The 23,842-nt window shown below is 43.1% G+C and overlaps 1 protein-coding gene across 5 annotated transcripts in view; it reads left to right on the top strand.

Annotated features, from left to right (window-relative positions):
* glra3 (glycine receptor, alpha 3) overlaps positions 1–23,842 on the top strand; it is a 111,043-nt gene that overhangs the window by 69,023 nt on the left and 18,178 nt on the right. For all 5 annotated transcript variants that reach the window (XM_061679832.1, XM_061679831.1, XM_061679835.1 and 2 more), the window contains 3 exons: positions 1,704–1,786; positions 16,897–17,034; positions 23,439–23,653. In XM_061679832.1, the coding sequence (XP_061535816.1) occupies positions 1,704–1,786; positions 16,897–17,034; positions 23,439–23,653 (436 nt within the window). The remainder of the gene's footprint in view (positions 1–1,703; positions 1,787–16,896; positions 17,035–23,438; positions 23,654–23,842) is intronic.

Consider the following 23,842-nt stretch of genomic DNA (forward strand, 5'->3'; position numbering starts at 1 on the left):
AGTTTAGAAGCCCAAACTGAAAGAAAATACTATATTGAATATTATATTGAAACACCACAATCAGAATAAACAGGCCGAATCCGAAAGGAATTTCATTCAGTTTCACAGGGGTGGAATATTCCTTTTTCCAAACTGATCAGAAGTACATTTTTGCCATGTAAACTCTCATTCGGAATAGAGCCGGGAAATGTGCTGTCCGCGCATGCTCCGTCTCGACGTGAATGCACGGTAATGTCATCGTTTATACACGCCGTAAATATGGCGGCTCCCGGAGGACCTCGTATTCGACGGATATCTTGTTTTTAATTACTTATAATAGGGCTGCACGATATTGGAATTTTTTTTTAAACCTATGATATACTGTATATTCATTCATTCATTCATTCATTCATCTTCCGTATCGCTTATCCTCACTAGGGTCGCGGGCGTGCTGGAGCCTTATCCCAGCTGACTCTGGGCGACAGGCGGGGTACACCCTGAACTGGCCACTTGCCAATCGCAGGACACATACAAAGAAACAACCATTTTCAGTGACATTCACAACTACGGGCAATTTAGTCTTCAATTAATCTTCTTTGCATGTTTTTGGGATGTGGGAGGAAACCGGAGTACCCGGAGAAAACCCACTTATGGACGGGGAGAACATGCAAACTCTACACAGGTGTGGCCGGATTTGAACCCGGGTCCTCAGAACTGTGAAGCAGATGTGCTAACCAGTCGTCCACTGTGTCGCCCATAGTTTTTTTTTTTTTTTTTTTTTTTTCAATATTGAATGTTGCTACTACCGTCAAATTACTGGCATGTCCTTTCCCTATTGTTGCTACCCTTTTCGTCCACATTAATAGCCAGCTGCAGCTTTCACCGTACAAGCTCAAAAACATGAGGAAAAATGTGTTAATGGAAAGGTGTTTTTATTTTTTTATAATTTTTTTAATGAGGAATTAATGCAAAAATAGTACTGTCGTCCTTAATGTGCAAACAAAAACATGCAACAGACTATGACAGTAATGACATTGTCTTATTTTTGTAATATGAGTGGAGGCGGCAACTTGACTACACAGAGCAAGGAAAGCAGAAAAGATGTGTGATTTCCCGTTTTCCTGGACTGTACAATACTGCATTTTTAAGAGTACAGCAATGTTTAAAGATGTTTGTAAGTGTATGAAATGCTATTAAATTGTTTACATATCATAGTTTATGGAATATTTGTGGTATAAACTATTAATATAGGCAATTAAAACTTTATCCCTTATCACAAATTTACGTAACTGACCAGGAGGTTGCTATTTTGCACACAACTCACAGTCAGGGTTTCATCCAAAGTGCAACATAAATGTAAGACGGCAGTTAATTAAGACTTACATTTAATGAACTACGGGTAACACAAACACACTTGAACAATAATGATTAATTTCCTTAATACGGAAAAATTTCAGCATTGAATGGTGCAATGCATGCTGGGAACTGAAGTTTATGTGAGAAGTATACTGAATCGGCCAAGCTATCAAACGAAAAGTACTTAACCGGCAGCATTTTGTTTTTCAAAAGAACCATTGCCAGTTGGTTTAAAGTGTCTGAGGAGTTAGTAAAAATGTGTCCTCCAAAACCCGTGAATGTGGAATCTGTGCATCATTTTAAATTCAGTTCAACGCTGTTACTGTTTCACTTACTTCTCATTTATACTCTTTTCTGTATGCTTTCAGGCTAACGTTAACTCTCTCATGTCCCATGGATCTAAAAAACTTCCCCATGGATGTTCAGACCTGCATTATGCAATTAGAAAGCTGTAAGTACTACACACAAATACCAATACAGCACTCAAAAATATTCTTGAGCAGACGCCAGTTTTTTTAAACCTATAAAACAATTCCATCAGACTTTTAAATAATTTTGCACGCCATTCATTCAGTTGAACTGTGACGTATTGCTTCTCTTGCTGGAAATTTTTTTTTTGTTTGTTTTGTTTATGCACTGAGTCAATGATCGTCACATAACGGCAGTAGTAGGTTCCACTGTATATATATACATTTAACATCACCATTTTTCTCACTAAATATATTTCCAAAGTTGGTATTGACATGAAAATTTCACCAAATGTTGGGAACAACCCAAGTAATACATACATACAAAGAAAGTAGAACAAATAAGCTCAGAAATTAAGTTATGTGTAATAATGTGAAATGACAGGGAAAAAGTATTGAACGTACCAACTGGTATTTATTTAATACTTTGTACAAAAGACTTTGTTTGCAATGACAGCTTCAAGACGCCTCCTGCATGGAGAAACTAGTCCCATGCGTTGCCCTGGTGTGATTTTGGCGCCTTCCTCAATACAAGCAGTCTTCAAATCTTGAAGGTTCCGTGGGCTTCTTTTATGGACCTTGAATTTCAGTTATTTCCACAGATTGGATTCAAGTCAGGTGATTGGCTGGGCCATTCTAGCAGCTTTATTTATTTCTTTAAACCAATCAAGTTTCCTTGGGGTGGCACGGTGGGCGACTGGTTAGAGCGTCAGCCTCACAGTTCTGAGGAACGGGGTTCAATTCCCGGCCCCGCCTGTGGGGAGTTTGGATGTTCTCCCCGTGCCTGTGTGGGTTTTCTCCGGGCACTCCGGTTTCCTCCCACATCCCAAAAACATGCATTAATTGGAGACTCTAAATTGCCCGGAGGTGTGACTGTGAGTGCTAATGGTTGTTTGTTTGTATGTGCCCTGCAATTGGCTGGCAACCAGTTCAGGGTGTACCCCGCCTCCTGCCCGACGATAGCTGGGATAGGCTCCAGCACGGCCGCGACCCTAGTGAGGAGAAGCGGCTCAGAAAATGGATGGATGGATGAAGTTTCCTTGGCAGTATGTTTTGGATCCTGATGAAATGTCCACCCTCGTTTATTTTTCATCATCCTCGTAGATGGCAGCAGATTTTTTATCAAGAATGTCTCGGTAGATTTGCCTATTTATCCTTCCTTCAATAATTTGAAGTTTACCAGAACCTTTTCTGAAAAGCAGCCCCAACATCATCATGTCCCCACCTCTGAACTTCACTGTTGATATGGTCTGTTTAGGGTGATGTGCAGTGGCATTCCTCCTCCAAACGTCTTGTGCATTATGGCACCCAAAGAGCTACATTTTGCTCTCATCAGACTATATTCTCACATGATTTAACTGGTTTGTCCAAATGTTGTTCAGCAAACTTTAAAGAAGCTTTGACAAGCTTTGAGTTATCTTTCAGCAATGGGGTCTTGCGTGATGAGTGTGCATACAGGCCATGGCGGCGGAGTGCATTACTGACTGTTTTGCTTGTGACAACAGTACCTGCTAATTCCAGGTCTTTTTGAAGCTCTCTACAGGAGGTCCTTGGGTCTTGGACAACTCTTTTGATTATTATTTGCACTCCTCTGTCAGAAATCTTGCGCGGAGCACCTGATCGAGGCAAATGGATGGTGGTGATTGGCTTTCCACCTACGTATTATGATCCCAACCGTGCTCACTGAAAGATTTAGAAGCTTAGATATGCGCCTGATACCAATGCCATCGTTATGTTTTGCAATTACTTTGCGAGTCTGCAAAGGGTTACAAAGCCATTTCTTAAGCTTTAGGATTCCAGCGAACCATAAAGAGAGAGCCATTAACCTCAAATGGAGAAATGATGGAACAGCGGTGAACCTTCCCAGGAGTGGCCATCCTACAAAGATTACCCCAAGAGTAATGACTCATCCAAAGAGGCCACAAACGAACAACTTCTGAAGAACTGCAGGCCTCCCTTGCCTCAGTTAAGGTCAGTGTTCATGACACAACAATAAGGAAGAGACTGAGCAAAAATGGCATCCATTCCAGAGCTCCAAGGCGAAAACCATCTGAATGATTCCCAAGACCTTTGGGAGAATATTATATGGACTGACGAGATGAAACTTTTTGTGACATCTGGCATAAATGTAGCACAGCATTTCATAAAAAGAACATCCTACCAACAGTCAACCAAGGTGGTGGTAGTGTCATGGTCTTGGGCTGCTTTGCTCCTTCAAGATCTGGACAACTTGTTGTTATTGATTGAACCATGAATTCTGGTCTTTAACAAAAAATCCTGAAGGAGAATGTTCAGCCATCAGTTTGTGACCTCAAGCTGAAGCACACTTGGTTCTGCAGCAGGATAACGATCCAAAACACACCAGCAAGTCAACTTCTTAAAAACGTCAAGTCAACGTCTTAAAAAAAAACAAAATGAAGGTTTTGGAGTGACCAAGTCAAAGTCCATTTGAAATGCAGTGGCATGACCTGAAAAAGGCCGTTCATGCTCGAAAAACGCTCAATTTCAGCGGAATTATTATTAGCAAATTATTCAGAAAAGTAAATATAAATCAGCCAAAATTTAAGGAAGATAATTGTGGACCTGCAAAAGTCTGGTTCATCCTTGGGTGCAATTTCTCGATGCCTGAAGGTGCCACGTTCATCTGTTCAAACAATTATACGCAAGTATAAACTCCATGGGAATGTCCAGCCATCATACCGCTTAGGAAGGGGACGGGTTCTATGTCCCAGGGATGCACATGCTTCGGTCCGAAATCTGCATATCAACCCAAGAACAAAATAAAAAGACCCTGTGAAGATGCTGGCTGTAGTTGGTAAGAGTGTGTCATTAGCTACAGTGAAACGACCACTGTACTGACATGGGCTGAAAATACACTCTGCCAGGAAGAAGCCATCATTCCAAATGAAACAAAAAAAGCCCAATTAAAGTTTGCAAATGCACACAGGGACGAAGACCAACATTTCTGGAGAATTGAACTGTTTGGCCATAATGAGCATTGGTACGTTTGGAGGAGAAAGGGGGAATCTTGCAAGCCCGAGAACTCCATCCCAACTTTCAAATACAGAGGTGGAAGCATCATGTTGTCGGGATGTTTTGCTCCAGGCTCAAATGCTCAAATACCAGGCTCCTGGTTTCTTCACAAAATAGATGGCATCAGCAAATAGAAATAATTTTGGTAATCCTAATTGCCTTAAAACAGGAAAAGTTTAGTCTGATTTCATGTCAGACGTTGAGGAAAAAAAAAAGAAATCTCTTTATATATACTGTATGGAAACGTCCGATTTCAACTGTGTGTATATAGTCCAGGCGGCACGGTGGCCGACTGGTTAGAGCGTCAGCCTCACAGTTCTGAGGACCTGGGTTCAATCCCCGGCCCCGCCTGTGTGGAGTTTGCATGTTCTCCCTTTGCCTGCGTGGGTTTTCTCCGGGCACTCCGGTTTCCTCCCACATCCCAAAAACATGCATTAATTGGAGACTCTAAATTGCCCGTAGGTGTGAATGTGAGTGTGAATCGTTGTTTGTTTGTATGTGCCCTGCGATTGGCTGGCAACCAGTTCAGGGTGTACCCCGCCTCCTGCTCGATGACAGCTGGGATAGGCTCCAACACGCCCACGACCCTAGTGAGGAGAAGCGGCTCAGAAAATGGATGGATGTATATATAGTCCAGTCAAATCTCTAAGATCCATAGAAAACAGTTTGAATATGAATAGTCTGTTCTAGGATATTGCCTTAGTAAAACACACACAATTCAGTTGTAGTAGTATTTAGTACTGTAAAGATATGCCATACTGCAATTTTTAATTCTCCTTACTCGTATTCCCCACTTTGTCATTCCTAACCATTGCGGAAGTAATATAGTGTCATTGTCTATTCCCCTTACGGGACTTATTTTAAAAACAGACACGTGGCTACAGCTTTTTAAGGAAACTCAAAAAGTCATAAATTGGTAACCTAATTTCTGTGAAAACTAATTCGTCCTTTGTCCAATCGGGAGCAGAGCCTGACCCCAGGGGACACGAATACCAGATTTGTCTTCAGTGTTTTTTTCTGCTTGAGCACACTAACCGCGGCTTTTATCATACAAAGATCAACTCATCATAATTGTATGTGTGTATATGAGAATATTTTTGGTGAGATGATGTGGCTCACTCTGATGTAATGATGCTGAGACTACAGGAAACAGAACGACACACATGTTCAACAGAACCATGATGCTTTTTCAAGAGAAAAAAGCCTTGAGCCAATTCCACTTCCATTTAATTTTAATATGAACTGTTGCTTACAGAGGCTTTTCTTGTCAAAATTTCACATGGATTTGAGGTATAGGTTTGAAGGGGTTTGTGTTTTTGTTGTGCTGTGATTTTTAATCACTGCTCATATGATTGAGTTTTGTAGTTATAATGTGAGGATTTCATATTTGTTAGTTAGACATAAGCAGTTAAACTGCAACAACAGTTTCATGACTCCAGAATTGGAAAATGACTACAAACACACGAGAGACTGAGGGCATGGTCTCCACTTTTTTTTGGTCTTTTTTTTCTTTTTTAGGTTTGGTAGTGGGGGGTTGTCAGTGCACATATAGTCTTTTAACACACTTGCACACACACACACACACAACTGAATCTTAAGAAACAAGACCAACTACATCTTTTGTGTATGGCTTTAGGCGTGTACCTGTCTTGTACCAGCTGTTCCGCTTTTTTAAAAAAATGCTTAATTGAGCACCAGTTTAATGCTGTTTTTTTAAAGCTTCACCTATTACATAGCTCAGTGGTTTGTTTTTCTACTCTTTACCATTTTTAATCTTAATCAAACAAGGTCATCATCGTCAGAGCATAGTCATTTAAATGATTATATCAGTGTAAACATAACAGCCTAGGTAATCTGTCTCCGTCGACTGAATGCAGATGCGGCTTGAAAATAATTACATTACATTACATACAGAAAATAATTACATTACATTACATTAATAATTACAAAATAAATCCATTTTAATCAGTTGTCCACCGTGCCGCACATGCGGTTTCAACATACATATTTACATATAATAGAGCTGTAGTGAATGAATGACTTTTTTATTATTATGTCATGGATACAACTGCAAGCCCAGCTCGCATGGGCTTATTAGACATCAAACAATCAAATGATCCAGCACCAGGACGAATGCGAAACAAGAAATCATGCCAAAAACAGCTACAGAATATCAAATTATTTTCCATGCTTTAGAAATAAAATCTGCAGTTCCAAAAAAATCTAAATCAGACAACCATTTAATTGTTTCCTTGTCTGACTGGTTATGTTGTATAATATTAATAAATAGACACTCTCATCATAAAGTGTGCAATACAGGAGAAAATAAGATTCAGTCTCCATGTCATTCAATTCACAAGTCTCATCTCACACAATCTGCTGTCTTCATGGATATTATTGAAATGACCAGTTTCGATGGCCATTGGGAGAATACCATATTTCAACTGTGCAACTAAGAAACCTTTGTTTTTGTTTTTTTGTTTTGTTTGTTTTCGATAAATGGGATAAAACACAGAGTATCCGGCTAAAGTTCTCCTTGATCAGTATTTAAAGTTTTCAGTTTGGGTTTAAAAAATACCTATTAGGCCAAGTCTCTTAAAACTTGAGAATAAGCTTTTTTTGTACAGTACAACACATATTATTCCTGTAAATATATGGCTTTCCACTTCTTCAAAAATTAAGGAAAGCAATTTTGGCCAGAACACCGTGGGGGAGCACAATGATGGTAAAGAACTCGAAATCAAAGTGTAGGACAGCAGAGCGTAAGTGGAGAAAAACTAAAATTGACTATGAACTCTACAGACAGTCTTTGGAATTTTAACCAACAATCCATCAACAATACTCTGTGGTTGACAAGCTCACAACCCCCCCACCCCCGAGTCAGATAGCTCCAGAACTCTTAACAGCAGATAAATGCAATTAATTTGCTTGTTATTTTAGTGAAAAAATACAATCCATCAGGTTTAATATCAGCAAAAATCAGCAAAATGATAAAATGATGCTACATCTGAAGCCACCGAGGAAAAACTCTTTTACTGTGTCAGAATTGGATACAGTTGACCAAAACACAGTAGACAAAATGGTTCAGGCGCTGAAAACATTGTGCTGTCTTGACTCAATACCGTCTGACTTTTCAAAACTATTGCGAAGTCTTTGCAATCTGATTTGCAGCAAATAATCAATTGCTCACTTCAGTCAGACAAGTTTCCTAAGGCTCTTAAAGTAGCTGCCATTAATCCTGGTCTAAAAAATAGAACGCTAGACGCTTCCATGTTAGAAAGCTATAGACCCAACTCAAATCTCCCTTTCATAGCAAAGATTGTCAAGAAAGTTATTTTTAATCAACGCAGAAATTTCTTGAACTTGAATGGACTTTTTGACAAATTGCATTCAGGTTTCCGAACTCATCACAGTACAAAATCAGCTCTTACCCAAGTGCTAAATGATATAAGGTTGAATACTGACTCGGAAAAGGTGTCAATTCTGTTCTTGTTGGATCTCAGTGCGGCTTTTGATACAGTAGATTATAATATACTGCTGAACAGGTTGGAAACGTGGGTAGGACTAAATGGAACAGTCCTTAAATGGTTCAGGTCTTAGCTGGAGAAAAGGAATTATTTTGTAACCATTGGAAGTGTTCAATCTCATCAAAGGGCAATGACCTACGGGGTCCCGCCAGGGTCAGTTCTTGAAATCCTCCTGTTCAGAGTGCTGCTCTCAATTTACCAGTCGATCTACGTTCCTACCCTCACCTATGTTCAGGAGCTGTGGGTCGTGTCCGAAAGAACAAGACCCCGGGTACAAGCGGCCAAAATTTGTTTCCTCCGCAGGGTGTCCAGGCTTTCCCTTAGAGATAAGGTGAGAAACTCGGTCATCCGGGAGGATCTCAGAGTAGAGCTGCTGCTCCTCCACATCGAGAGGAGCCAGATGAGGTGGCTGGGGCATCTCACACCTCAAATTCACACCTTAGGTTGAAGAAAATCCTTCATAAGAGGGTTTATAAGTCAGTCATACAATGAAGTTAGACTGAGGAACATGAGTGATGATCATCAGTCATTCTGAGATGGCGCCTACCAGTGTGGTCGCCTCGGTAACGTGCTCTCTAGTATTGTCTTTGTTTTTGTGTTTTTCGTCCGTCTTTGGAGACCTTACACGACTCACTTACACAAGGGGAGACCTGCTAACCATCAAGGAGGCTACTCCGGACTTTCTGTCACCAACTTTCGAAAATCCGCTCAGTTTTTTCCCCGAGTTACTCACCGGAGCGGCGTCCGCGGTTTTCGGCGCATGGATGCGGAAGCGGCGCCACAGAGGACAACGAGCCGGCATTCAGGTGAAACTCCGCAAGAGAGGACACAGATTGGCGTTCCCGTCGATCCACCTCGCGAATGTACGCTCCCTACCCAACAAAATGGACGAGCTTCATCTTCTGTTAAAGACCAGTAAAGACTTCGGACGTTCCGCGGCCATGTGCTTCACGGAGACCTGGCTTTGCGACGCTGTACCCGATGGCGCCGTCATGCTTCCCGGCTTCAACATTCATCGAGCGGACCGCGACATGGAATCATCGGGGAAAACGAAGGGCGGCGGGATATGCCTCCATATAAACGAAAAATGGTGTACGGACGTCACGGTGCTCAGCACACACTGCAGCCCGCATTTGGAGTCGCTGTTTTTGAACTGTAAACCATTTTACTCGCCACGTGAGTTTGCATCGTTCATACTGGCTGGAGTCTATATAACACCGCAAGCTAACACGAACGCCGCATTGCTAACGCTCGCCGAACAAGTCAACTAAATTGAAAAAAAACACCCTGACTCACCCCTCATTATTCTCGGGGACTTTAACAAAGCTAAACTCAACCACGAACTCCCTAAATACAAGCAGCACATCGACTGTCCTACCAGGGAAAATAATACTTTAGACCACTGCTACACTACGGTAAAAAACGCATACCGTGCTATACCTCGTGCAGCCCTGGGCTCGTCTGATCACTGCTTAATTCACTTAATACCGACGTACAAGCAAGAACTTAAATGTGCGAACCCTACAGTGCAAACAGTCAAAAAGTGGACCAATGAAGCAAAGATGGAACTTCAAAGCTGTTTAGACTGCACAGACTGGAGTGTCTTTGAAAATTCAGCTGGCAACCTGGATGAATATACGGACACTGTCACATCCTATATCAGTTTCTGTGAAGAGGTTTGTGTACCAACAAAATCATTTCGGACATTCAACAACAACAAGCCGTGGTTCACTGCTAAACTTAAGCAGCTTCGCCAAGCTAAGGAAGATGCATATCAGAGCGGGGACAGCGCCCTGTATAATCGAGCTAGAAACCAGCTTACTAAAGAAATTAACATTGCAAAGAGGATCTATGCAGCAAAGTTGGAAAAACAGTTTAGCGCGAACGACTCGAAATCAGTCTGGCGTGCATTCCAATCGCTGACTAATTACAAGCGACGATCCCCCCAAGCTGAGAACAATAGCACACTAGCCAACGACTTGAATACCTTCTATTGCAGATTTGAAAAGGACAGTTTCACTCCACACACCCACCCGGCCGCACCCGCGACCACAACCACACCTCTGACTTCTGCGTTAACCATCCATGAACAGGATGTGAGACGCATCTTCAAACAACAGAAGATTAACAAAGCATCAGGACCGGACCATGTGTCCCCATCCTGCCTCAAAGTCTGCGCGGACCAGCTCGTTCCAGTCTTCACTCAGATCTTTAACAGATCTTTGGAAATGTGCGAAGTTCCATCCTGCTTCAAACGCTCCACCATCATTCCAGTCCCCAAGAAACCTGCAATTTCTGGTCTGAATGACTACAGGCCTGTCGCTTTGACATCTGTGGTCATGAAGTCCTTTGAACGTCTCGTGCTGGACCACCTCAAGAGTGTCACAGGTCCCCTGCTGGACCCCCTGCAGTTTGCCTACCAAGCGAACAGGTCTGCGGATGATGCAGTCAACATGGGACTGCACTTCATCCTAGAACACCTCGACAGTGCAGGGACCTACGCGAGGATCCTGTTTGTGGACTTCAGCTCAGCGTTCAACACCATCATCCCTGAACTCCTTTCAACCAAGCTTCTCCAGCTCAGCATCTCACCTGCCATCTGCCAGTGGATTTACAGCTTTCTGACCGGCAGGACACAGCAGGTCAGGCTGGGGGAGGCCACCTCATCCACACGCAGCATCAGCACTGGGGCGCACCAAGGTTGTGTCCTCTCTCCGCTGCTCTTCTCTCTCTACACGAACGACTGCACCTCAGCGCACCCTGACTGTCAAACTCCTGAAGTTTGCAGATGACACCACTGTCATCGGCCTCATCAAGGACGGTGACGAGTCTGCATATCGACAGGAAGCAGAGCGGCTGGAGCTGTGGTGCGGCCGACGCAACCTGGAGCTGAACACGCTCAAGACGGTAGAGATGATCGTGGAGTTCAGGAGGCATCCTTCGCCACAGCTGCCCCTAATGTTGTCCAGCTGCCTTGTGTCAACTGTCGAGACCTTCAAGTTCCTGGGAATTACAATCTCTCAGGACCTGAAGTGGGCGAACAACATCAACTCCGTCCTCAAAAAGGCCCAGCAGAGGATGTACTTCCTGCGGCTTCTGAGAAAGCACGGCCTGCCACCGGAGCTGCTGAGACAGTTCTACACAGCGGTCATCGAATCGGTCCTGTGTTCTTCCAGCACAGTCTGGTTTGGTGCTGCTACAAAAAAGGACAAACTCCGACTGCAACGGACAATCAAAACTGCTGAAAGGATTGTCGGTACCCCCCTACCCACCATTGAGGACTTGCACGCTGCCAGAACTAAGACAAGGGCGTGCAAAATCCTCTCGGACCGTCTGTCACCAGCTCTTCCAGCTCCTTCCCTCAGGTAGGCGCTACCGATCAACGCAAACTAGAACTAGTAGACATTCCAACAGCTTCTTCCCTCTTGCGATCAACTTCTTAAACACCTAACCTCCAATTCCATTACAACATGTTGGCAATTTTTTGACTTGAGTTCGTTGTCACATTTCTGTGGGGCCAATTATGTATTACTCGTGCACTCACTGTAGTTGTCTCGCCATGCTGCACAATTTGCATATACTGGCCACTCATGCCAGAGTAGCATCTGCTCCATTTGCACACTGATTGAGGAGTATCTGTAACATTTGCACAACCAACATTGTCCCAGATGATCGCACTACTCGTCACTTTAAACCGCATACACTCCTTGAAGTCTCAGCGCCCTTTGCACAATGGTCATTGCACCGGACTATTGCAATATTAGTCGTTCGAACTGCTCTAAGTGCTAGAGGACTCTGCATCTTTTTGCACAATTGTTTTTTGTCAATGTCTTTATGTCCCCAAAGTGTTCTGTAAATTGACTGTCTGTTGTACTAGAGCGGCTCCAACTACCGGAGACAAATTCATTGTGTGTTTTGGACATACTTGGCAAATAAAGATGATTCTGATTCTGATTCTGATGTTGTCGTTGTCATCCAAGCAGTCGGTTTGACGGAAAAGGTCAGGAATATGTCAATCACTCGCGGGGGACATTGTCAGTGGGTCATCAGAGGTCACCATTGGGAGTGAAATTAGTAGTGGTGGTGCCCAGTTCGTGCAACCACAGAAGCTCGTCGTGAGCGTCACTCTTTGTGAGGTTCAAAATTGTGTCAACTGTCAAAGCGGGAGCATCAATACAGATTTTAACACACGTTTTTATCACAATTGAGGCTGACCCTTCTGTTCTTCTGCCGAGTTACGTAAGTGTGTGTGTGTGTGTGTGTGTGTGGGCGCGTCAGTTCACACAACAGATGATTGGTCGTTGCTCGGCTTTTATGACCTATCTGGTGCTCCTCTATGACCTATCGACGGTCAATCATTTACCAGCACTGATTGTAGCTAAAGTTGCATGCTAACAGTGAATCCTCTTTCTTAGAGGTGATTATTTAGCCTGATCAGGCTGAACATTATGGCCATAGGATTTAGAAGGTGAGGGAAGAGGAGGAGTTGGGACCATAGGAGGCGCTGGGACTGTCTTGCAGTGTGACGTATGAATCCACGTAGCTCCTTAAGCAACTTTCACCACAGTGCGGGTCACAAGGAGGACTTAGAAAGGCTTCCTGGTCCGCCATGTATACCTTTCGCCTCTCCTCAGTCCTCTCAGTGTCCCACTTTTTCTGAGCTAAACTTTTTCCTTGTATGATTTCCTGCACTGTGAGGTTCCACCACCAAGTCTCCTTCTCTCCTTTCCTGCCAGAAGATACACCAAGTACTCTCCTGTCTGCCTCTCTGATCACCTTGGCTGCAGTGGTCCAATCTTCTGGAAACTCCTCCCGTCCACCGAGAGCCTGTCTCACCTCTGCCCGAAAAGCTGCACAACACTCGTCCTGTCTCAGCTTCCACCACATGGTTCTCTGCTCTGCCTTTGTCTTCCTAATCTTCCTCCCCATCATCAGAGTTATTTTACACACCACAATCCTATGTTGTCAAGCCACACTCTCCCTACCACTACCTTACAGTCGGTAACCTCCTTCAGATTACACCGTCTGCACAAGATGTAATCCACCTGCGTGCTTCTACCTCCGTTCTTGTCGGTCACCCTATGTTCGTGCCTCTTCTGGAAAAAACGTGTTCACTTCAGCCATTTGCATCATTTTTGCAAAGTCTACCACCATCTGTCCCTCCAAGTTCCTTTCCTGGATACCGAACTTACCCATCACTTCTTCATCACCCCTATTTCCTTCACCAACATGTCCATTACAATCTGCACCAATTACGACTCTCTCTCTGTCTGGGATGCTCAGAACTACTTCGTCTAGCTCCTTCTCGAATTTCTCTTTCACATCTCGGTCACATCCTACCTGTGGGGCATAGCCACTCATCACATTACACATAACACCCTCAATTTCAAGTTTCAGCCTCATCACTCGATCTGATACTCTTTTCACCTCCAAGACATTCTTAGCCAACTCTTCTTTTAAAATAACCCCGACTCCATTTCTCTTCCCATCTACACCATGGTAAAATAATTTAAACCCTGCCCCTAAACTTCTAGGCTTACTGCCTTTCCACCTGGTCTCCTGGACACACAATATATCAACCTTTCTCCTAATCATCATGTCAACCAACTCCCGAGATTTTCCTGTCATAGTCCCAACATTAAAAGTCCCAACATTCAGTTCTAGGCTCTGTGCTTTCCTCTTCTCTTTCTGCCAAAGAACCCGCTTTCCACCACTTCTTCTTCTTTGACTTCGACCCACAGTAGCTGAATTTCCACCGGTGCCTGCAGGTTGACAGCGGCGGTGGCGGACATTGTTAACCCGGGCCACGAACAATCCGGTTTGGAATTCTTTGGATGAACGCTCATATTTGTTTGGCATAGTTTTAAGATGGATGCCCTCCCTGACGCAACCCTCTGCATTTATCCGGGCTTGGGAGCGGCCTACAGTTTGCACTGGCTTGTGCCGCCCATTGGGCTGCATTAAGCCGAAGATGGTTCTAGGTCGCAAAATAGTTGACTGTTTTTGTTATTTTGTCCAAGTCGCTCGAACAAAAATATGACTGACACTTAAAAATGTAAGTCAATATTGTCTCCTACTCCTTCTGAAGCAATTGATTGATCCTTCTATGATTATTTTTGGAGATTATTGCATCAATTCCAAATAGCTGTCGTAAAATGGTCGTTGTTTGTTTGCAGTTATGCAATTGAGTGGCCGCTTGCTCGTAACGCGTTTTGACCAACAAAGTTACGAGCACGTTGCCTATTTCTAAGAAGTGCCTCGAAGAAATCTCGCCGTGGAATGTCATTAACTTCTGTTGAGTGGTAGGCGCACCTTTTTAGCAGATATTGGTGAAGTGGTTTGTTGGATTTATCTTGCCCAACATTATAAAAAATAGACATAAAAGGAATGAAGACGCTGGTTTCTTTTTCTCATGAGGAGGGCGCATGGGAGATTGTTCAGATTACAGCCTCTCAACACGCTCTAAACAATCTCTCCCGTCGCTCCTGCATTTATTTGAAAATAGGGAGGTTTCTAAGTTTACAAGACATAAAGTACTAAGTTACAAGACACAACACACTAAGGGTAGGGTTTCAAGGTGAAAACATGGCACCAACACCTGCCACGTCCCGGTCACGTCCTTCTCTCAGATGATTCCTGCTGAGTCATCTTCTTGAAGGCGAGACATCTTTCTTTCTAAACATTGTCCATAATACTAATGCAAGCTAAGCAAATAAATGATAACTTCTACAATATATTCAACATGGTTGCATGATTTTGCCGATATTTTTCATACTGTGCCCATTTCCGTTTATGACTGCTAAATTGTCACACTTTGGCGCTGGTCAAAACACACAAAAATTCATTTGACATGGTTTATTGCAAAACAATTTGAGGTGGAAAATTTTTGATACAATATTTTATATCTACATGTCGATACCTGGTTACTGACGATACTGTTGTGTGTTAATATTTGATGCCTTTTAATGTATTTTGCCATTAATAATTGCTCGTAACATTTCACCACATCTGTGGAATGACCCATATACGAAACATGAATTTTCCACATCAAGCATTAAACAGGTGCAGCTCATTCAGAACGCTGCAGCTCGGATTCTGACCAGAACAAAGAGGTCAGAACATCCATCCATCCATTTTCTGAGCCGCTTCTCCTCACAAGGGTTGCGGGCATGCTGGAGCCTATCCCAGCTATAATCGGGCAAGAGGCGGGGTACACCCTGAACTGGTTGCCAGCCAATCGCAGGGCACATATAAACAAACAACCATTCTCACTCACATTCACACCTACGGGAAATTTAGAGTCTCCAATTAATGCATGTTTTTGGGATGTGAGAGGAAACCGGAGTGCCCGGAGAAAACCCACGCAGGCACGGGGAGAACATGCAAACTCCACACAGGCGGGACCGGGGATTGAACCCGGGTCCTCAGAACTGTGAGGCTGACGCTCTAACCAGTCGGCCACCGAGCCGCTATTCTGACAATATATATGCAAAATCTTTTCTCCATTTTATGCCTTTTTTTACTTTCAATTTCACCATTATTTAGTACAATCTCCTTTGGAATTTTCTATACTCTATGGAGTTTATATCTTTCCCAAACTGTTGTGGGTTATTATCCCCTTCTAAGCTGTCTTTTTACTTTTATTTTTAATTTTTTTGAAACGTGTAAACCTCATCAAAATAACCTGAGTTTGTCTGAAATACTCATTCAGTTATATTCTATTCCGTGGGTCCTTGCACTTCAGGAATTCTCTCTCGCCTGTCTTTTACTATCCCACATTCTTTTTTGTTCTGCATTACAAAACAGTTTAGTTTCTTCTTTCTTGACTTCACTATCTTTTTACAAAAATTCTATTTTCTTATGTGTTTATTTCCTTGTCTGTTTAATCACAGAATAATCGATACCAATGACAATTATAAATATCAATATTTTCTCAATTTCTTCTAGTTTATTAAAGTCTCAACAGAGAAAGACGACTCATTAGAAGACAAAAAGTTATCTCGAAATATTTTAGGCCTCTTTTTAATTAGCTTGACAACAGTACCAACTTCAGAAGTGCACGTATCAGATTAACTGACCCCTGAGTGGTGTACCACAATGGGTTTGAAATAAAACATAAATTAATAGTAAAAGTATAGCTCTAATTTATCTACATTTAGAATTGAGAAATTGTCTCCATTTTTATTAAGACTACCTCCACTTTCAATTGTTCTGTGAATAAATTTATTTTTAAAATAACCATAATTTACTTCATTATAATGATCATTATGCTCCATAAAGAGAAGCAGACCACACACATGCAGGCATGCAAGCATAGTGCAAGCATAGTGATGGTGAGCACAAATTGTGACATCCACCTATACTGTTTTGGAGGGTTCATTGCCTTGCTCAGGGCATCTCGACAGTAGTCAGGCAGTGGCATTTAATCTGTGAACCTCTGGTTCTGAAACCCAAGTCCTTACTGATAAGCTCCTACTGCCCCACAACTTGAATGAAAATAATTTATCCTGCGTTGTATGTATTGCCTTTTACAGTTGGTTACACCATGAATGACCTGATCTTTGAGTGGCAGGAGAATGGACCAGTCCAAGTGGCTGAAGGGCTGACGCTCCCACAGTTCATCCTTAAAGATGACTCTGACCTAAGATACTGTACCAAGCACTACAACACAGGTAACACACGCACGTGCACACACACACACACACACACACATCGTGAGTGTACAAAAATTTCACTCCGTTGTGGTGGGATCCTAAAACAGTAATACAGTAAACCGTAGAAGATCCATTCCAGATCTACCAGCAAACATATTTGATTTATATTTATTTTTATTTTATATTTCTTATGTTATTTTAATAGTTGTACTTATCAAAACAAATGTAACTTTATTAAAACACACTTTTTCAAAAATATTTTTCAGCGCCTCTTCTCACTCTTGTCAAGAAATGGGAGACTATCTGTTAATTCGCCACTCCCAGTTAAAGTTTAATGTAAAACCGATGCATAAAACAAAGAACAATTAAACATTCTATATTTAAACAAAGCAGTGTCTCTTTTTTATGCTGGCCTATGGGGGAACACAAGTCAGTGCAAACTGTAGGCCCGTCCCAAGCCTGGATAAATGCAGAGGTTTGCGTCAGGAAGGGCATCCGGCTTAAAACTTTGCCAAACAAATATGAGCGTTCATCCAAAGAATTCCATACCGGATCGGTCGCCTGCAGGGCGCCATTGGAAATTCAGCTACTGTGGGTCGAAATCAAAGAAGAAGAAGAGGTGGAAAGCGGATTCTTCGGCAGAAAGAGAAGAGGAAAGCACAGAGCCTAGAACTGAATGTGGGGACTTTGAATGTTGGGACTATGACAGGAAAATCTTGGGAGTTGGTTGAAATGATGATTAGGAGAAAGGTTGATAAATTGTGTGTCCAGGAGACCAGGTGGAAAGGCAGTATGGCTAGAAGTTGAGGAGCAGGGTTTAAATTATTTTACCGTGGTGTAGATGGGAAGAGAAATGGAGTCGGGGTTATTTTTAAAGAAGAGTTGGCTAAGAATGTCTTGGAGGTGAAAAGAGTATCAGATCGAGTAATGAGGCTGAAACTTGAAATTGAGAGTGTTGTGTGTAATGTGATTAGTGGCTATGCCACACAGGTAGGATGTGACCTAGAGGTGAAAGAGAAATTCTGGAAGGAGCTAGACGAAGTAGTTCTGAGCATCCCAGACAGAGAGAGAGTCGTAATTGGTGCAGATTGTAATGGACATTTTGGTGAAGGTAATAGGGGTGATGAAGAAGTGATGGGTAAGTACGGCATCCAGGAAAGGAACTTGGAGGGACAGATGGTGGTAGACTTTGCAACAAGGATGCAAATGGCTGTAGTGAACACTTTTTCCCAGAAGAGACACGAACATAGGGTGACCTACAAGAGCGGAGGTAGAAGCACGCAGGTGGATTACATCTTGTGCAGACGATGTAATCTAAAGGAGGTTACCAACTGTAAAGTAGTGGTAGGGGAGAGTGTGTCTAGACAGCATAGGATGGTGGTGTGTAAAATGACTCTGGTGGTGGGGAGGAAGATTAGGAAGACAAAGGCAGAGAAGAGAACCATGTGGTGGAAGCTGAGACAGGACGAGTTTTATGCAGCTTTTCAGGAAGAGGTGAGACAGGCTCTCGGTGGACGGGAGGAGCTTCCAGAAGACTGGACCACTGCAGCCAAGGTGATCAGAGAGGCAGGCAGGAGAGTACTTGGTGTATCTTCTGGAAGGAAAGGAGAGAAGGAGACTTAGTGGTGGAACCTCACAGTACAGGAAATCATACAAGGAAAAGGGTTAGCTAAGAAGAAGTGGGACACTGAGAGGACCGAGGAGAGGCGAAAGGAATACATTGAGATCCAACACAGGGCAAAGGTCGAGGTGGCAAAGGCCAAACAAGAGGCATATGATGACATGTATGCCAGGTTGGACACTAAAGAAGGAGAAAAGGATCTATACAGGCTGGCCAGACAGAGGGATAGAGATGGGAACGATGTGCAGCAGGTTAGGGTGATTAAGGATAGAGATGGAAATATCTTGACTGGTGCCAGCAGTGTGCTAGCTAGATGGAAAGAATACTTCAAGGAGTTGATGAATGAGGAAAATGAGAGAGAAAGGAGAGTAGAAGAGACAAGTGTGGTGGACCAGGAAGTGGCAATGATTTGTAAGGGTGAAGTTAGAAAGGCATTAAAGAGGATGACAAATGGAAAGGCAGTTGGTCCTGATAACATTCCTGTGGAGGTATGGAAGCATCTAGGAGAGGTGGCTGTTGAGTTTTTGACCAGCTTGTTCAATAGAATTCCCGTGCGTGAGGAAAAAGTGCTTGAGTTTACGAAAAATCATTTAAAAGCTTGATTACAGCCAACGTGAATTAATTGTCTCGAAGCACAGATCTGGTAAAAGGTACAAAAACATTTCTGCTACAGTTGAGCTGTAGCAGAAATAAAAAAAATATATATATTTTTATATATATATATAGATAACAACGCCAAGATAAGATATATATCGATAACTATGCCAAGATAACAACAAGATAACCTCTGTTATGTCTTTTTAACATCTTTTTATTTATTAGCTCATTTTAATATACCCTATCATTGCCAGTTAGAACATACTGTATGGTGTTAGATGAGGAGGAGACATGCCAAGATATCATGTTAAGATCACTTCATGCCGCTGCTTGTATGCATCTTTTAAACTGCCGCGAGACAAAGCTAGCATGTAGCAACACTAGGCTAACTGTAGGCTAACATATGTGCCAGGCAGGCACATATGTAGCACATTCACTCTGACCAGCTATGGGACAGTACAGTACAATATGCAGTGCCGGGACCAGCTATAGCTGAGGCAAGAGGGGGCACGGCTCCCTTAAACAAATGCCATGCACCCTCAAATCAAATCTGCGCATCCTTCCCAGCTGTCTCCTCGTACTGTGTGCCATCCTAGCTGTCTGCTTGATCAGCTGTCTGCAGTGAGACTGTGGAATTGACTACAATGTAATTTGTCTCTCAAGGAAATATGATAATCTTTATAATTTAAGTGCCTTAAACATTTATTAATTTTGCATGCATTTGTATCATGTTGTTTGAGGAGTCTAATTGACATGATTTGCACCGTGTGGCGATGGTCAAGTCAGTGTCAGTCCGTTGCTGGAAGTTGTGCAATTTAGAGTTTCAAAATAAGAGCAAAAACTGAAAGTGCTATGATATAAACTTGAATGTTCCGAGCTTAACAGATTTGCTTTATAAAGTGTACTTATTGTTTTTTATGTTAGAAAAGTCAATTTATTTCAGTGCTTATACATTACATAGATTGATTAAACACTTGGGAAAATACTTTTTAAGGGCAAGATGCAAAACACTCATCAGCAAAAAGAATCAGAAGGCTAGATTGGATTTTGCAGAAAAGTACAGAAATGAGCCACAAAAGTTTTGGACCAAAGTATTTGGGACTAATGAGACCAAGGTTAACCGCGACCAAAGTGATGGAAAGGCCAAAGCATGGAGAAAGAAAGGATCTGCTTATGATGCAAAACACACAAGCTCATCTGTGAAACATGGTGGAGGTAGTGTCATGCCTTGGGCTTGCATGGCTGCTTCTGGAGTGGGCTCACTAATCTTTATTGATGATGTAACTCATGATAGTAGCAGCAGAATGAATTGTGAAGTCTACAAAACCATTTTGTCTGGCAGTTTACAGTAAAATGCATCCAAACTAATCGGGAGAAGCTTCCTCATGCAACAAGACAATGACCCAAAACACACTGCCAACACAAAAAAGGACTTCATCAGGGGAAAAAAGTGGAAGGTCTTAGACTGGCCAAGTCAACCTTCACCCACTAGAACATGCATTTTACCTCCTGAAGAGGAGACTGAAGGGAGAAACCCTCCGCCCATGATGATGATATCACTGTGAAGAATAAATCTCCGCTTCCCCTCATTGACCCCTCATTTGAACCCCTCTGTGATGCCCAGGTATTCACCAAATTGGATCTACAAAATGCCTACCACCTCATCCGTATCCGAGAGGGGGACGAATGGAAGACCGCCTTCAATACCCCTCTCGGACACTTCGAGTATCTGGTCATGCTATTCGGTTTGACCAACGCCCCTGCAGTTTTCCAAACATTTATTACTGACATCCTCCATGACATGCTCAACCGGTTCGTGTTTTTATACCTCAATGACATCCTAATTTTCTCCCGCTCCCCGAAGAACACCCTATCCATGTCCGCCAAGTCATTCAGCGTCTCCTTGAAAACCGTCTGTATGTTAAACCTGAAAAGTGCGAATTCCACCTCTCATCCGTACACCTCCTGGGCTAGCTCATCTCCAGAGGACAACTACAACCGACCATGCCAAGATCCAAGCAGTCGTTAACTGGTCCACTCCCACCACCCGCAAAGAACTACGTTTTCCTTGGATTCGCCAATTTTCTACCGTCGATTCATCCGTAATTACAGCAAGGTCGCTATTCCCCTCACTAGCCTCACATCCACCAGCTCCCTCTTTCAATGGACCCTGGCACCATCCCAAGCATTCAGTCAACTCAAGACCCTGTTCACCAGTGCGCCCATTCTTTGCTACCCCGACCCCTCACTACAGTTTGTGGTTGAGGTTGACGCCTCGGACAAGGGGGCAAGGGCTGTCCTCTCGCAGCGAGACCCCAGAACCCAGAAATTTCACCCCTGTGCCTTTTTTTACCCGTCGTCTGTCCTCTGCCGAGAGGAACTACGATGTCAGCAACCGAGAGCTACTGGCCATTGTATGGGCCTTGGAAGAGTGAAGCCACTGGCTGGAGGGGACTGAACTACCATTCATCACTTGGACAGACCACAAAAATCTCTCTTACCTCCGTTCCGCCAAACGCCTTAACCCTCGACAAGCTCGCTGGGCTCTCTTCTTGAGCAGGTTAAATTTCAATCTCTCCTTCCGTCCTGGCTCCAAAAACAGCAAACCAGATGCCCTGTCTCAACTTTACTCACCCCCACCAGCCCTGACAAACTGGAACCCATACTTGCTTCCTCGTGCTTCGTTGGAGCAGCCACTTGGCAGATCGAACAGGTGGTTAAGGTGGCCCAAAAGACTTACCTGGAACCCAAAACTGGGCCTCCAAACCGCCTGTTCGTACCAGTTTCCGCACGCTCTGACGTTGTTTGTTTGTATGTGCCCTGCGATTGGCTGGCAACCAGTTCGGGGTGTAACCCGCCTCCTGCCCAATGACAGCTGGGATAGGTTCCAGCACGCCCGCAACCCTAGTGAGGAGAAGCGGCTCAGAAAATGGATGGATGGATGGATGAAGACGTGATACAAGGAAATTCAGGTGCACTCAAGAACCGGACATGAATCAAGTATATCAATCAAGTCAATCAAGTATAAAAGATAGTAGCAGGCACTTCTATTCATTCAGTCCAACTCACGATCAAGTAACATTCTGCGCACTGCATTAATACCAGACACTCAATCGTGCCAACATACAGTTTGAGGATGAGAATAAAATGCATGGTAGTAGTAAAAAAATAACAATAATAATTTCAAAATAAAATTGGGGGGCATGGAGGAGGGAGATTACTCGATGGATGAGTCGATAGATTAATTGATTCTAAAACACATTTGATTGTGACAGCCCAAGTCATATCTACCTATTGCTCGTATCTATGAAAGCAGTAGACCACCAAGTGGGAAAAGCATCCATGGTAATTCAGCCTCTTCCAAACATGGGCAAGCTAGCACCAGGCGTATTTTAGCAAACAATCCTTTTCGAGGATTACCGTCATAAAAACAAAGAAAAGGAAATAATTTTGTTGTAAAAATGATATGAGACTGGCACCTGCAAAGGTGAAAGGCAAAAGCAAAATACGTATTTATTTACAGTAATTTTGCTTTGAATTCTATTTTTGTTTTTGTGTGAAATTTGTTTTGCTGGTTTTGTTCTTTAAACACTCATTTTGCGTGCAACTGATGGATGGGTGATTCATTCATTCATTCATTCATCTTCCGTCATCTTCCGCTTATCTTTACTAGGGTCACGGGGGTGCTAGAGCCTATCCCAGCCATCTTCGGGCAGGAGGCGGGGTACACCCTGAACTGGTTGCCAGCAGATCGCAGGGCACAAAGAAACAAACAACCATTCGCACTCACATTAACACCTACGATCAATTTGGAGTCTTCAATCTATGCATGTCTTTGGTATGTGGGAGAATACCGGCGCGCCCGGAAAAAACCCATGCAGGCACGGGGAGAAAATGCAAACTCCACACAGGCTGGCCCGGGATTTGAACCCCAGTCCTCAGAACTGTGAGGCAGATGTGCTAACCAGTCGCCCACCGGGCCGCCTTGTGTGGGTTATTTTGTGCAAAAATCAAATATACTGTATGTACCTGTTTTGAATTTGAAATAAACCATATTTTCTTTTTGCAATTACAAAGGGTTCCGTGAATGTGCATGTGAAACTTGCAGGGTTCAGTCCCTCCAAAAGGTTTAAGAACCACTGTGTTGTTAGACAACCAAAAAGTGCTGATAACTATGTTGTGTTGGATATGTGCCTTGTTATAGGTAAATTTACTTGTATTGAAGTGCGGTTCCACTTGGAGCGTCAGATGGGCTACTACCTGATCCAAATGTACATCCCGTCTCTGCTGATTGTTATTCTATCATGGGTCTCCTTTTGGATTAACATGGATGCAGCCCCAGCCAGAGTGGCGCTTGGCATCACTACTGTCCTCACAATGACAACACAGAGCTCAGGCTCCAGGACTTCATTGCCAAAGGTCAGTTTTGGAGCATTTTATTGTTTAGCTTTTGTTTGGATGGCATTCATTCAGATGCTTCTCACACCTCCTGCCATCCAAACACAATTGGACAGTTAGAGGAGGTTTTTAACTCAAAGCTTGCGGATGGCATTATACTGGAAATCGGCTCAGATGAGCGGATGCATAGGAATCAATTATTAAAGTCAA

Source organism: Phycodurus eques, chromosome 6 (genome assembly GCF_024500275.1).
Source record: "Phycodurus eques isolate BA_2022a chromosome 6, UOR_Pequ_1.1, whole genome shotgun sequence".
In the NCBI taxonomy this organism is placed as follows: Eukaryota; Metazoa; Chordata; class Actinopteri; order Syngnathiformes; family Syngnathidae; genus Phycodurus; species Phycodurus eques.